Source organism: Caretta caretta, chromosome 16 (genome assembly GCF_965140235.1).
Source record: "Caretta caretta isolate rCarCar2 chromosome 16, rCarCar1.hap1, whole genome shotgun sequence".
Lineage (NCBI taxonomy): Eukaryota > Metazoa > Chordata > Testudines > Cheloniidae > Caretta > Caretta caretta.
The window spans coordinates 14,335,674-14,350,699 of NC_134221.1; the positions used below are offsets into that span (position 1 = coordinate 14,335,674).

Here is a 15,026-nt window from a genome sequence, read left to right on the forward strand (position 1 = left end):
TTTATAATGGGTTCATTTATTCCAACTATTAGTCATACTCCAGAGTCTTTGTATCTTTAAAATGCTTTCTGTTGACAGCAGAGATTGTTCCTTAAAATGTGCTTCATCTCATGGTTTCTGTCCAGCTCACAGACATTTAGATAGCTCTGTCCATAGATCCTCTTCACATTTACCATAGCAGCTTCTTTAGACAATAATGTGTTTCACAATTGATTTTTTTAATCCTGTTTTGGATTCCCACGAGATCTGGGTGGGGGTTGGCTGGAGATGAAGCTTTTCGTGCCCATGAGTTTTTACCATCAGCAGATATCAGACTGGTGAAACGCACCTTCGGGTGTGAAAAGAATAAAGTGGAGTTTTTCCGAGCTCTCACCTGGTATCTATGTCTTCGGAGAGGCATTTAAAACCTGATATTGTTGCAAATGCAAGAGTACCAGAGCATTTCAGGGCATTCTCCTGCATTCCCCTGATCTACATAAGCCATTTTCTGTGACAAATTACAGAAAAATCGAGTTGGCTGACAACTGCAGGTGAAGGATCCAGGACATATTTATGCTAAAAGGTGGCTGTAAGGCTCCACTTCAACAACATATTTAAATACTGCCTGACTATAAGCACTTACTTAAATCCATCCCTGTTAAGCATGCACTTAAATGTTTTCCTGAATCAGAGCCTATTTATTTAAAGCTACCATCATGACAGTGCATTAGTACTTAACCCCCTTCCAGACCTCAAATTTCTGGGCCTCTAGTCGCAACTTTTCCATATTTTGTCCCAGTTCAGCTAATTTGTGATCCACACTGGCTGCATCTCCCATCTGCGGGTTCTTGATGTAGACATCTTTCATTTTTGTTAAGGCATCTCTGTGAGAAATAAGGAAAATGCAACACCAGTAAGTCAGGCAGCAGCTGGGTGTGTAAATCCTTCTGGAGAAACCAAAAAGTTCCAGAGCAATCATTCTGTGTTTATGGTTCAAGCACAACGGGCTACAGGTGTAACAAAGTGTGGGGAGAAACTATGCCAGGGCTTTTGTTTTGTTTAGTGCCACCCATTTACTAATTAAAGATCTCTCCTTAATGTATCAAAGTTGTCTGCATGGAAGAGAGTTTATAAACTATCAGGCATTGCAAGACCTGGGAATAGCCTTTAGCAACAATTTGTAAGACTTGAGACATTGCACTGTGTATAAGCGGGATTCTTCCACCCTTAGCCCTGGTCTACCCTAGTGGGGGGGATCGATCTAAGTTACGCAACTTCAGCTACGTGAATAACGTAGCTGAAGTCGACGTACTTAGATCGACTTACCGTGGTGTCTTCACCGTGGTGAGTCGACTGCTACCGCTCCACTGTCGACTCTGCCTGCACCTCTCATGGCGCTGGAGTACAGGAGTCGAAAGGAGAGCACTCGGGGGTCGAGTTATCGCGTCTAAGGTAGACGCGATAAATTGATCCCCGCTGGATCCATCGCTGCCCGCCAATCCGGCGGTTAGTGAAGACATACCCTTTGTCATGTTAAGCCTTACTCCACAAATAGCCATGGGGTTTTTTCAGTGTAACTAAAGTGGCAGAATTAGCTCTACAAGCAAATCATTTCCAAGAGTGGCACAAGAAAGGTACTGAGCCAGTGTAAACAGGCAGGATTAGATTTAGATGAAAATGAATGGGAATTGGGCATCCAACTAATCCAAGGAAAGGTGACTGTATTCTTGGGTTAGGATATAGGGAGAGTCAAGGTGTGGAATTGTCTTTCATTCACACCCATAGCTCTCCACCCCGCTCTCCCCCGCAAAGAATGGCCTCTGAATTCGCTAGATTAGGGTGGGCAAACTTTTTGTTCTGAGGGCTACATCTGGGTATGGAAATTGTATGGCGGGCCATGAATGCTCGCAAAATTGGGGATTGGGGTGCGGGAGGCGGTGAGGGGTGCAGGCTCCAGGCGGCGCTTACCTCAAGCAGCTCCTGGAAGCAGCAGCATGTCCCCCCTCTGGCTCCTATGCGGAGGGGCAGCCAGGGGGTGCCGCACGCTGCCCCTGCCCCAAGCGCCGCCCCCGTAGCTCCCATTGGCCCGCAACTGCAGCCAATAGGAGCTGTGGGGGTGGCACTTGGGGTAGGGGCACCATGCAAAGTGCAAGGGCAAGCCCCCGACCCTGCTCCTTGGCTGGAGTGGGGAAAGTCCCAGACCCCACTGCCCAGTAGGAGCTCAAGGCCAGATTAGTTTGCCCACCCCGCACTAGATAAATATCTTCCCAGTCTTAGGGACATATGGAAGTGCTTATATCATCTCTCCACATCCTGGGCTGAATGCCATCCTAGAGAATAGGCTAAAGGCTGGGATGTGGGCATTCCAGTACCAGAATGGAGTGCTAACCAGAAACTCTCACTCTGCCTACTGCATTGTGTTCACCTTAAGAATATGCAACATAATTTGCTCCTGATAGCAGGAATCCTTGTTTTCCATGATAAAAACCCCAAAATTCTCTGATTAAAAAAACCCCATAAAAATCTGCATTTTTCCACAATTAAAATGAAATCTGTAGCCCAACCCTGCCACCCAGGGCTGGCAGCCCGAGTCCCACTGCCCGGAGCTGAAGCATCAATTTCCCATATTCCTGCGTGCACGCTGATGGCAGTGTGGGTTTTACTGTATATGTTTTTATTTTTTCCCAAAATGTAAAAACTAAAGATTTTTTGTAAAAAGACAACTTCTGCATTTTTTCGCGTTTTTCAGGGGCAAATGGATTTCTAGGATCCCTGCTGATCAGTTTATTTCACATTGCTCCACTGTTCAGACTAAAACTAAATCCAGATCGTTTGGCTTGGTAACAGTGTACAACAGATGGACCTTAGGTCATGATGTCTAGTTAAGTTATGCCGCATTTTGAGATTGTGTTAAAGGCTACACATTTCATATCAACTCAGGTGCCAAATACCTAGGATCTCAGTGATGGTGCTTTTGAAGCACAATATCAGGAATCTGATCTCACAAAGCCAACATTAACACGCTACACAGCTGTCCTGTGCTCAACTAGAAGGCATGTCTGCAGAGTCAACTTTCATGGCAATGTGTTGCACCTGACCTGAGGCAGGTTGAGGATGAATTTTAAGAGATTTTCTCTGCAGAACAAGAAACATTTTAGGATTCAGAAATGAGTTGATTTTTGAGCTGAGTTCTCATTACTGGTGTGATTCTTCAGCATTGCTCCAGGGATTACTTGAATCAAAGTCCCACGATCCAAGTTATAACTCTTTTTATTTGAGAGGTTCCCACAAAATCTTTGACAATGGCAGCCCTGTATCTGCTTTTGCTTTGTGCATGGAGAAACTGGGAAAAGGAGTGGGTGGCAAGGAAGTGGGATTGTTCTGTGACTGGAGCCTTAAGGGGCATTATTTCAAATTTTAACTCATGTTTTTTTTTATTCATTCTGTGTGTCTCTGACTGTTGCTGTACCTTGCTCACCAATCTTATATCTCTGTCTAATGTAGTCCTCACTCTGCACTGATTTCATGTATGATCTTAATATTAGGTGACACTGAAATCAATTGAAGAAAATTAAGGGGAAAGGGAAATCTATTCAAGGAGAAAAACTATAGCTACCGTATTATATAAAGGGAACATATGAAACAAAAGTAAACAGCTACCTATAGGCCTCCTGTCTTATTTCCCATTTCTGATATGAAATAGGAATTAACATCCCCACATAACTTATACAACTAAGATGTGGACTGATTTTTAACAGGGTTATCAGATCAAAGTTAAACTCTTTTTTTGTGAAAACAAAAATGACACTGGTTAAAAGGCACAATTAAAGGGCCAATCCTAGCCCAAGATGTGAATGAACATAGGAAGCTGCAAATACAAGCGGCCAGAACTGATCAATATAAATGGAGTCACTTGAAGTGCTTGCTTCTCAAGTAGGATAACAAATGAAGTCTCCTAATAACAAATCTGCAAAAGTGAAGAATCATTAGCTCTTCTGCTTCCAGGAAATGGACACCGGAGAGCACAGAGACTTTTAAAATGGGCACTGATGAACAATCTCACACTTTTGTCAACACAGCCCTGCAGATAACAGGTTGTGTTATTAGGAATCTCCCTAGTGCATGTGATTCCTAAGCCTAAAAAATACAAAAGCTTTTGGCTAAGTCTCAAGTGACTATACAGTACTAGGTTAATATTGGATTTTCCCTCTATTGGAGGACTGTATCTTGCATTACAGGGGAATGTAATGTGTTTGATAATCTAGGAAGTGTTTTCCATCTCTGTTATAATCCTAAACTCATGAGCAATAACAAGATGCCAGAAATGGAAAGCTTCCAAGGTTGCCGTACACAGGCTTGATAATATTTACAATAAGCCACCTGCTCAGTGCTGAGGGATCTGTGATTTCAGTAGTCGTGAAAGACAAGGTGGTTGGCTAACTGAAGAGAGATGGATCCTGTATTAAAATACTGTAAATATTGGGGCAGATTCATATTCAGAGGCAAATACAAAGTATCTACGCCTCCTGCCTGGCTCAGAAGTACACGATTGCTCAACTTAAAAAGACTGTGCCAGAAAGAAAGAAAAACTGTCTGCGGTAGCACCACCTACCCAAGTCACTGAGATTTTTGTGCTTTTGCCTTAGTATCCTGATACAGCAGTGGTGGAATGCACTGCAAAAGTGGGTGGGATAGATAACAAGCAACCCTTCCTTCTGCTCTTTTTGTTTAATTTAGACCTACAGGGAAGGACAATTAACTTCAGAACTTAGACCACAGGGGAATTTTAGCTCGTCTCCTGGCTGTTTTTAGTCATCTAGTGCCCTTTACATCTTCTATTCCAAGAGCATCATATCAAATAGTGATTCACAGGGCATGACTTACTATCTTGTTCTTATTTGTTGCTTGTGAAAGAAACAGCTTACTAGTGATGTTTCAGAGACTACTGTTCTGCTAAATGAAAGCCTTTCTCGAATTCTTTATTGTATCATTAGGCCTACCTTTGATCCATCTCCTTCTGAATGTCTTTGTTTAGCTCATCAACCTTTTGCTGGAGTTTCTTTCTTCTTTGCTCAGGTGGGAGATTGCTGAAGTCCTCTGGTCCTCCCCCCTACACACAGAGTGGGAGGAAAGAAAAAGGCAAATGAGAGACTAAAAAATTCTGGTCCATCCTTCAAAATTCTACTTTGAAAACACCCCACAGGAAAATCTGTGCAAAATCACCATGGTGTGAAGCATTTGCATGCTTTATTTTTAGATCCCTAAAGCCTTGAATAGTTTGGGATGTGGATACCTGAAAAACATCCCAAAACAACAGTTGAAATCAGCTGGGGAACTCTAGTGCCATTGACTAGGGTCAACCTTTCTAGAGCCAGCAGCGGGACACTAAGCACGGAGGTCTTTCTCTCATGAAACTTGCTCCCTTCCTCCTGCTGTTTGCCATGGTCAGAGTTTCACACCCGTTAGGACTTCACGCAAGATGCACTTATTCAGCCGAGCCCGTTTCTGACTACAGACAGTCACTGCTGAGCTATTTTTAGTTTGGCAGTTGAGTGTCGCTATTGATCTCATGCACGGTGGTTTATTTGGCTGCCCCAAGAGGGTAGCTTTTACAGGCCTGTTTAATTTATAGCTCTCTAGTGCCCAGATGCAGTGGGCACTCAGGACATTTTTAAGTGGACAAATAAAAATGAACCTGGAATTTTCCCTAATTAAGATGCAACATAAACATATGTAATTTGCATGAACTTCTTCCATTACTTGTATGTTATTTACATACTAATAGTTTATTGCTTTTATAAGAAAAAAAGATGACTGCACCAATTCTATTAGCTATGTGGAGGTTCACACGGGGCAAAATTTACCCTTCCCAGAGTAACCATACAAGGCCTTGTCATCATTTAGATCCCTCATGTGCAGCATGGCCCTGGTGCCAGATACTTGCACGGGGGTGAATTTCACCATCACCGAAAAGCCCTTCTCACCACATGGAATTAGGGGAAATTATCTGAAAAACAGCTAACAAGAGGGTCATACCTGAGCCACAGATGGCACAGCCATAGAAAACAGACAGCAGAAGACTGCCAGCCAAGAAACATGGAAGCCCAATGCTAGAAGTTGTGAATCTGTTTCCATCCTGATTTAACACCACACTGGATTTTATCTAACAGAGTTCTATTCTCTACGGAGGCCCAATCTTTCCTGCCTTCCCCTGCTGTGCTGCAGATGTCATCTTCACTGGGAAGCACTTGCAAGCTTTTACTCTCATGCTGTGGTTCCGTTTCACCTGCACAACTGTAAACTGCAAACCCACAGCCAGGATATGGCTTCCTCTGGCAACATGGAGATTGTGGGTGCTAGTGCCGTAGAAGTAACCTTGATAAAATGGGTAAACCATTTCCTACTCCCTTAGAGGTGCTCTCTGATGTTAAGACTCTCTTGCACTCACTCACACTATAGAAATTTTACCTTTGGGGCTATGCATACAATTTATAACCATACTGTATTCTTTCCAGTGGTTCACGATGGATGCACCATATGTTGAATCCCTGAACCATCCAGCGGGTCTGGTTCTCCTCTCGCTTACACTGGTTTAAATCAGGAGTAATTCCATTAGAGTCACGGAGTTACACTATCAGAAAAACCAGAACAAGAGGGAGGAGAATCAGGCCTCCCATTTCTCATCTGTTTCTGATTTTGTTTGAAACAAAATAGCCCGTCTGCCTTCAGACTGCTGCTCCCCTTCCTGGCAGCACAGGATTTATAGAGTAGATAAAACATATGCAGTGAGTTTCCGAGCCTTTATGATTTTTTTTATGGCAGTCCCTGCTTTCTCTGGCAGGGAGATGAGTGGAGGGGCTATGGTGAATGAGGCTGAGGACATCTCAATATTAATAAACTAGCTTTACCCTAATCTAAATTACTAACCTGAATTTATACAGAGGATTTCACAAATGTAATGCCAACAATTCCTTCATACAAAGGGATATTAGGGTTGGGGGGAGGGAAAGCTGACCATGCAAATGCAAATCCAGACAAAGTTCAGCTGGCCAAGCAGCTTACTGATGGCTTGTGATCGAAGTTGCTAGGTGGATTGTGTTAAAATGCCAAATGCTTTCCTCAGAAGAGTGTGATTCAGCAAATACTTTGCCTCAAAAGCAGCACACGGACCTTTTCAGCTGCGCACTGGCGGGGTTCTCCAAGACAGCCTGCTTTTTCCGAGTTGTAGCAGGTGCTGTGTTCTAGACAGAGCCTGTGTGTGTAGGAAGGGAGCGGAGGGCAGTTATAATGGGTCCCCTTGCGCTCCCCCCAGCCCGAGTAGGACTGAACACTGAACAGGTCATTACGGAAAACTGGCACAACAGCACTCTCACTTACAGGGACAATGATCTCCCATATCCCTGGGCTTGGTCTCTTTAGTGGAATTTAAGTCCACTTCAAAAAATATTCCCATTTTATGAAAGGATTAGAAGGCAAAATGAATGTGAATGCAAGAAATAACAATGGTTTTACCAGTTAGCTAAAATATGGTACATTCCAAAATCTCATGCCACACCCTGTAATCGTGGACAGATTTGATTTATTACCTCCACCACATCATTAGACTCTACATGCTACAGGAGAGGTCTGTTTTCATTTACTCTTGTTCATGCAAATGTCATTTTCTTTAAAATATTCCCCATCCCCGGTACAGGCATTACAAGAGGTCCATGTATTTTGCCAATGGAATAAAATCATTAAAGATGTACATATCTTCGTACATATCAAGCTGAAGAGTCTGGGGCTGTTTGGAGGACGGGAGGGATATGTAGCTACATGAAAGGCTACAAAAACACACTACTTAGAGGATACGCACATGCAACAGACTCCCCCCAATGATACCTTAACTGGAAGTCACAAAAGCACTTAACTGAAAAAGGAAAAGCCCTTTTAACATGGGGGTTTAATTCTGAAACCTTCCTCATCCAGAAACTGAGGCCCACACTTGCAGGATCCAAGCACAGCAGGATTAGCAATACGGTGGGCACTAGTAGACAATATTTCAGACCAATGCATTAATGCGGCATAGAACTGCATCCCTGAGACTCAAAAAGAACCCTCACTGAATTCACTGAGTAACTTCTCATCAAAAAGGAGGCTCCAAATTCTGACCCAAAAGGGTCAAGTCAAGAACCTTTTGCGCAGGTTGGCTATACTTTACAGTACACGCTGCTGCATAGAAAGGTCTGGCTTACACACACAATGCATCAGCTGCTTACTAGTAATATGACTAGCAAATAGAATGAGTGGAAGGACTCTGTATAAACATCAATGGCTGCTAGCTCTGTGGCTTGGTGGAGAAACAAGGTGGGTGAGGTAATCTGTTTTCTTGGACCAACTTCTGTTGGTGAGAGAGACAAGCTTTTGAGCTACAAAGAGCTAAGGGCAGCTGGGTTTGTAAGTAACTGAGGGATCTCTGGATCTCTGCCATTTTTCCTTGGGACTGTCATGGGGCTGAAGTATTTAGGTTTTGACTGTGTCTGGAAAGATAATGTCTACATTAAGTGATGCTTTGCACTGCATCAGTGGAACAGAAGTGCTTGAAATCCCCATGAAGATGCATAAACCCTGCTGCAGGCATTCCAATGGAGGTGAGAAGCCTTAATGGCACAGGTATTCTTAGAGGAAGCCACCAGTAAGTCTCTCACCTTGTGACAGAAGTCACCCGTTTTGGGGAGACTTGGCGCAGAATGGTGAACACCAGAATAATGGGATGAAAGAAACCTAAAGACCCTGACTGACCAGAAGAAGGAAACCTCCCAAACTAACATCACTAATGAGCTACTGCAGATCCTTTGAGGCTTCCTAAAACTTAAATCAGTCCTTTGTACCCTCCTACATGTTGGCCTGAAATGATTCAGCAAACTATTTAAATTGAATTCTTCTGGCTGGGATCAGGTGTGGCAAGAAAGCCAAGAGAAGTTATCTAAAACATACCAAGGTTCGGATAACTCTGCCTTAACAGTATGCTGTCTTGGATGTAAAATACAACATCACATCATTTCTTTTCACACATGCTCTTACCCCTTCCCTTTTCAATTTTGCGATGCATGCTCTTACCGTATTTCAAGATATCATTCCGGTTGTATCCAAGACTAGATTTAGGATTCATATATACATGCTCATTTGCAAATTTAAATCAATCTGAGTTAACCTTCTTGGTTAAGGTTTATTTCACTTTAATTAATTTCATTGTTAGTTTTTCTGGAGGACTATATAGGGCTGTAAAATGCAGGTAACAATGATTCAGACTTCCAGTGATTATTAGTACCTGAACATGGAAAACACACAATTGATGACCATGTTGCAGTCGGATAAAAGGCTTTTACTTTTCTCTGTATAAAGGGCCACAGCACAGCCACAGTAGAGATACTTATAACATTAATTCTTCCATGTATATTTCAGATACAGCAATAGGACTGATTGGTGTAATTTTTGCTACACTTTTATAGCCCTAGATCAGCGGTTCTCAAACTGTGGGTTGGGACCCCATTTTAATCGGGTTGCCAGGACTAGCTTAGACTTGCTGGGGCCTGGGGCTGAAGCCCAAGACCCACCGCCCGGGGCCGAAGCTGTTGCCCAAGGGCTTCAGCCGTGGGCATCGGGGCTCAGGTTACAGGCCCCCTGCCATGAGCTGAAGCCCTGGGCTTTGGCTTTGCCTCCCCCCTTGCTCCCTGCCCAGGGTGGTGGGTCTCTAGCCTTGGGCTCCCCACCCCACCCAGGGAGGTGGGACTCGGGCGGGCTCAGGCTTTGGTTCCCCCTCCTGAGGTAATGTAGTAATTTTTGTTGTCAGAAGGGGGTCATGGAGTAATGAAGTTTGAGAACCCCTGCCCTAGATTACAAAAAAATAAGGATAAACTACATTATAAATTAGAGTTAATTTTTTAGCAGCTTATTAGAAAGATTGAATTCTGATCACCTCTATTAGATTCCAGACCTGCGTATTCAAAGTTATCTGATAAATGTCAAACAAAGCAAACACAAAGAAGAAACAAATTTAAAATTAATTTCAGTCATGTTGTAGGTGTCATAGTGCACACAAAGAAAAACACACACAGAAAACTGTGGTTAAAACACAGGACAAACATGCTGTAATTGTGCTTACCAGCTTGAGAGAAAGCTTCATGTAAAAATGGTAGGAGTACAGGAAAAAAGAGAAAAAAAACAAGCGCATCAGTAGAAGAGGAATTTCTTCAGTCCTACTGTTATAATAAAACGACACACGTATTCTCCTCACTGTTGGGATGTGAAAATGGGTAACAGATCTGTGCAAAAGTTCACAAGATGGGCCACACACTACCATTCAGCTGCCATTTCATCAGTGGAAGTGGAAAAGGAAAACATGTTACACCTTTGCATATTTGCTTTGGCAGTGCAGGTGAAAACATGACTCAGGCTGACTGACGTCAACGCTAAGATAGCAATAGCATATCCCCTTTAAGTTGCACCTTGCACTCAGCAAAACTGGTGCTTTACAATACTTACATAATTAGGTGGGTTATCACACTCAACGCTGAAGAGGCCCTGAAACACACGTCACCGGTGCCAGCCATGCTATACAATTCTTTAGGGCAGGAGTGGGAAATAATAAGGAATTGAAATTCTGCCAGGACATCGGGACTAACCCTTGGACCTCTCCTGTAAAACATGCCATGGGATCTCTAATGATTCCAAGTGGTCAGGGCCTAGATTGCATGTCTCCACCCAAAAGACAGTATTCCCTTACTACCATGCTGGAGCATTAATTAAGAGGGAAGTGTCCTCTGTGTAATAACCAACACCACATCTTGCAGCACCTTGTAGGTCTCCCATCCAACTACTAATCAAGCTTGTTTAGATTATAAGGTCTGACAAGATCACAGCAAAGAAAAAAAAATCTCTACCCTTCTTTTTACCCAATTATTTCCATTTAGGATTTTCACTTTTATCTCCATGCCCACGCTATTGACCAATATGCAAGTCCCTTATATGATATATACAATCTCTTTCCTCAAAGGCTGCTATATTTCTTTATGTACAGCCAATACGTTATCATTCAATTAGCCTGAATACTAAGAGCCTGAGTGTTGTGCATTAAAGGCCATATGCGTGTTTTGTCCCTGTCCTACAAAACTTACAAATACAGCTATCTTAAATGGTGTTGCAGTACCTCATTACAGTGCCTTCTTACCCGTGTTGCAAAGCCACTGTCACAGCTGCAACACAGGGTGCCTTCCAGGAGCTGCACCGAATACCAAGTAGTATTTCAGCACCATTCCATACTGGACTTAGGGGCATGATTTAACTGCAGTTTAATACAAGAAACTGGGTTTTAAAGGTTATTGCTTGGAAGGGAGGGGAAACAAAGTTGGATTCTTCCAAGAGCTCATCCCACCTCATTCTCCGATAACTTGCATTCTGACTGTGTTGCAAGCCTCTCAAGTGTAATGGCTGGGATTCACAAACTATGTAGCAAACCCCTAGAAGGTATAAATGCATTGAAATATACTCTGTGCTGAAGCAAAGAAACTCAGATGGAACATGGAGGGCAGGCACTCCGCTCGCACCATGAGCTAAGCCATCATTTAAGACCTGAGTGCACTTCTGCATTCAAAAGTTGCATGCAATTGAAAACTGGGAAGTCCATCGGTTATTGTGTTCTGATCTTTAATAAGCTAACAGATATGCCAGTTTTAGGCAAGCACAGTTCTCTAAGACTGGACCTAAAATAATGGCAGGGCAGTGGAAGCACAAGTTAAGCACATCTTTCTTTTGTCATTGCATTTTAACCTTTAGGAAACTCTAAAGGTTATTTACAGTCACTTGGCAGAGTCTAATTTTATATTAAAATAAAAATAAGCCAAGCATTCAAACAAAAATGTGGTCTTAAAACAAATAATGATATATTGCCCCTGAATTGATCCATCCTGAATTGCATTTTTGTGATAATGAAACAGGTCAAATAGGTTCCCCTGCAGTTAAGTTAGCCAGTAAATAAAAACATGGCCCTGACCCCAGAGCCTAGAGAAGTCTAACTCAAGAAATGAAGAGGCCTTTGAAATAACCAAACAAAAGTAAATTTATTTTTGAAAGAAGAGGAATAATGATACAAATGAAAGGGGGAACTGACTAAATATCTTGCTGAAGAAATTCAAATCTAGGCAGCCCTTATTTTCATAATTGCTTTAGCATTCCTGTGAACTTTAGCATAGACATGATCAGCACAAGTTGAGATCCTTCTACACAAATACACGCAACAGTTATGAAGCAGAAAAAATATTTACCTACAAAGCACTCTATAATGCACAAATGTTTGCTACATGCGCTACATTGTAAACACTAATCATTCTAAAGACTAAACTATGGCCAAAGAGTCATTAGCATTAAAACTATTCTTTTACTGTAAATTCAGCAAATGTTAAGGAATAATAGACATTGCATGTCTAATTCATATGTTGTTGTTTGTTAAGTATTATGAAAACCAGAAATTTGATAACACCCCCAAAAATGTACAACAGGCATTGTTATGCACAGCATGAATAACAAAGCAGTAGAGATTCTAATAGGTTGTAAATCAAATGAAAACAATGAAATGCTGAATTTAAAAGCAGATTCCAAGTTTTCTGGTTTTGAAGAACATCGACATTATGTGGCAGCAACTCAATTGCTGTACATCTGAGAAGACTGAAAACAAATGTGTATTAAATGTAGTTACTAAATGACTGCTTTTTTGTTTGGCCAATTCTGTTGGGTTTTCACAGTTAAGAGATTTGCTCAGTTCATGTGAGAATAGGGACTTTTCTTCAAATGATTAGAGAGTGACATTTCTAGAAAATGTAATGAGCAAATCCCATGCAACTGTTCCTTTAAGACAGGTCTAACTTAGCATTGCAGGGAACAATGAAGAGCCTAAGAGCCACAAGCTTCAATAACACATGAGAGAGCACAAAAGCCAACAAGTCCATGTGTTATTGGACAATCACGGACACTAACCTCACTTACAAAAGACAGGGGATTGAAATAAATCACCAGACATCGGGTTTATCAAAGGCTAAAATGTTTTATCTCCTCTACAGTCTGGCTTCGTGACGCTTGTTTAGAAGTCACAGCTCTCGATCCCATGAACCACAAATGTTACATGAGGTTCAGGGAAGCCGTAGTGGTGGTAGCAGTGCAAGTTAAAGCTCTGTTGAAAAGGTGCAGTATATACCACAGCATGAATGCACTGCCATTCTGCATGGACAGGCTTATATTTACAAAGAGCCACAAAAATATTCTTAACAAATAGAGTGGAACTCTCTTAGAATACCTTTACACAGAAAAACCTCACTGTATAGCAGAGGGCAGCCTACAAGTCTAACCAGTCTTGCAATTAGCACACTGCAATGAGTTGAAATAGTCTGGGATTATGCTTTCCTGTAGAGGTTTGTGACAGCTAAACTCACTTTAAGCAGGTTCCATTGTGGTCTGAATTTCCCATGTTTAACCATGTTAGTTGTGCCAATTCCAGCTTTTCCAGTACTGACAGCTGCAACCTCTTTCACAGGATCAGTTGTTTCTATCAGTAAGTCATGGCTCTCCTCACAATGAATTTGTAGTTTCCTTATGCCTTCTGCGAACCTCATTTCCACTGAAGCACCCTTTTGCAGTGTTGTAAGTGGGGTTAGTGACTGTGCAGCAACTGTATGGGTTGATCACACCATACACAAACTTACAACATAGTCCCTAGCCTCAACGGCACACGTGGGTTTCCCTAAAGTCCTCTTCATGAGTTCTTTGTGAAAATACAAAGAGTGAGTCTGCCGGTGAGTCAGCAAGAGAAAACACACACTTGTTAAAGAGGAGACTAACAAGGACACCTCAACATTTACTGTTTCTACAGCAAAAAAGACAGCCCTGGGCTTAATTAGCATTTAAGTGTGATGGTGGGAACCTGCAAGATGCCAGATAACTTCTGAGGGATTTTTTCTCTTTTGGTAAATTAACTAAGCATCATATTTTTAAAAACTAGATTAAACATGCCAAATTAGAAACTATTTCTTTGTTCAGGCCAGACTAAATTAAGGCTTTTAAAAAAACTGGTCTTGGCACAGGGTATGTACTAAAATAATGAACATTCCCAAGGGCAAGAGATGCAGTTACTTTTCTTGTATGCTGACTCTACATATCACCCAAAACGAAGAAACATTTAGTACAGGCGGACTGATAGTTAAGGTGTCACATTAATGAACAGGATATCACAGAGGCGAGACAAAATGATCAAGGAAACGTATTAACTGGTGCAATGGAAAGAAAAGTTGTAATAAAGTCAACAACTTCCACTAGAAAAGAAACCACAAAATCCCCCTCTTGTTTGTACTGGGATGGCCTGGAGAACAGAATGTGGTTGAGCCCAGTAATATATGTAAAATCTGGATTTTTCTGTTTGTTTAAAAGAGTTGCTTTTTAAATGAAAAAACTTGTGTTACTGCCACTCAGCAATTGTAAAATAAAACAACATAAAATTAATATCAAGTAACAAAGAACTGGATTTTTTTATGCCCTTAAAAATGGAATTTGAAAATGTAGAGCAAGCATAAATGAAACTATGACTTATATAAGTGGTTCCTTATTTTCTGCATATGCTTTTTTTGCCCCTCTAACTTCCCTGAAGGGACACAGTCAACTTAAAGACCATAGTTCTGCCTGATTTAAAAAAAAACAATATTATTTTTACATATAACATCTAAAATGACTATAATTAAAAGAAAATAGAGAAACACAATCTTTCTCCATTTCTAGTTTGATTACAGCACCTAGTATAGATCAGTTTCACTGTTTCTCCTGTACTATCTGTCAATTTCTTCTATTTGTGTGGGTCTTTCAGAGAAAAAAGGAAGAGAGAAAAATGTTATGGAAAATATTATTCAAAAACCACAGAAATTTGCAGGATGCAGGCACCTGCAACAACTTTTAACTAAATTTTTAAAGACTGACTAGGATTTCAAGTTGCCAGTGACCCTTCATATTGATGCTGACTGAAACCCTTT

General features: G+C 41.6%; 1 protein-coding gene across 25 annotated transcripts in view; it reads right to left on the bottom strand.

The window, feature by feature from the left end:
- FNBP1 (formin binding protein 1) overlaps positions 1-15,026 on the bottom strand; it is a 157,473-nt gene that overhangs the window by 12,029 nt on the left and 130,418 nt on the right. For 8 of the 25 annotated variants that reach the window (XM_048823046.2, XM_075120649.1, XM_048823040.2 and 5 more), the window contains 2 exons: positions 4,980-5,089; positions 731-863 (listed from right to left, as the gene is read on the bottom strand). In XM_048823046.2, coding sequence (XP_048679003.2) covers positions 731-863; positions 4,980-5,089 — 243 coding nt within the window. Of the gene's footprint in view, positions 1-730; positions 864-4,979; positions 5,090-9,937; positions 9,974-10,123; positions 10,139-13,712; positions 13,797-15,026 lie in introns of all 25 variants that reach the window. The other 17 variants (XM_048823044.2, XM_075120648.1, XM_048823039.2 and 14 more) reach the window with 5 other exon arrangements.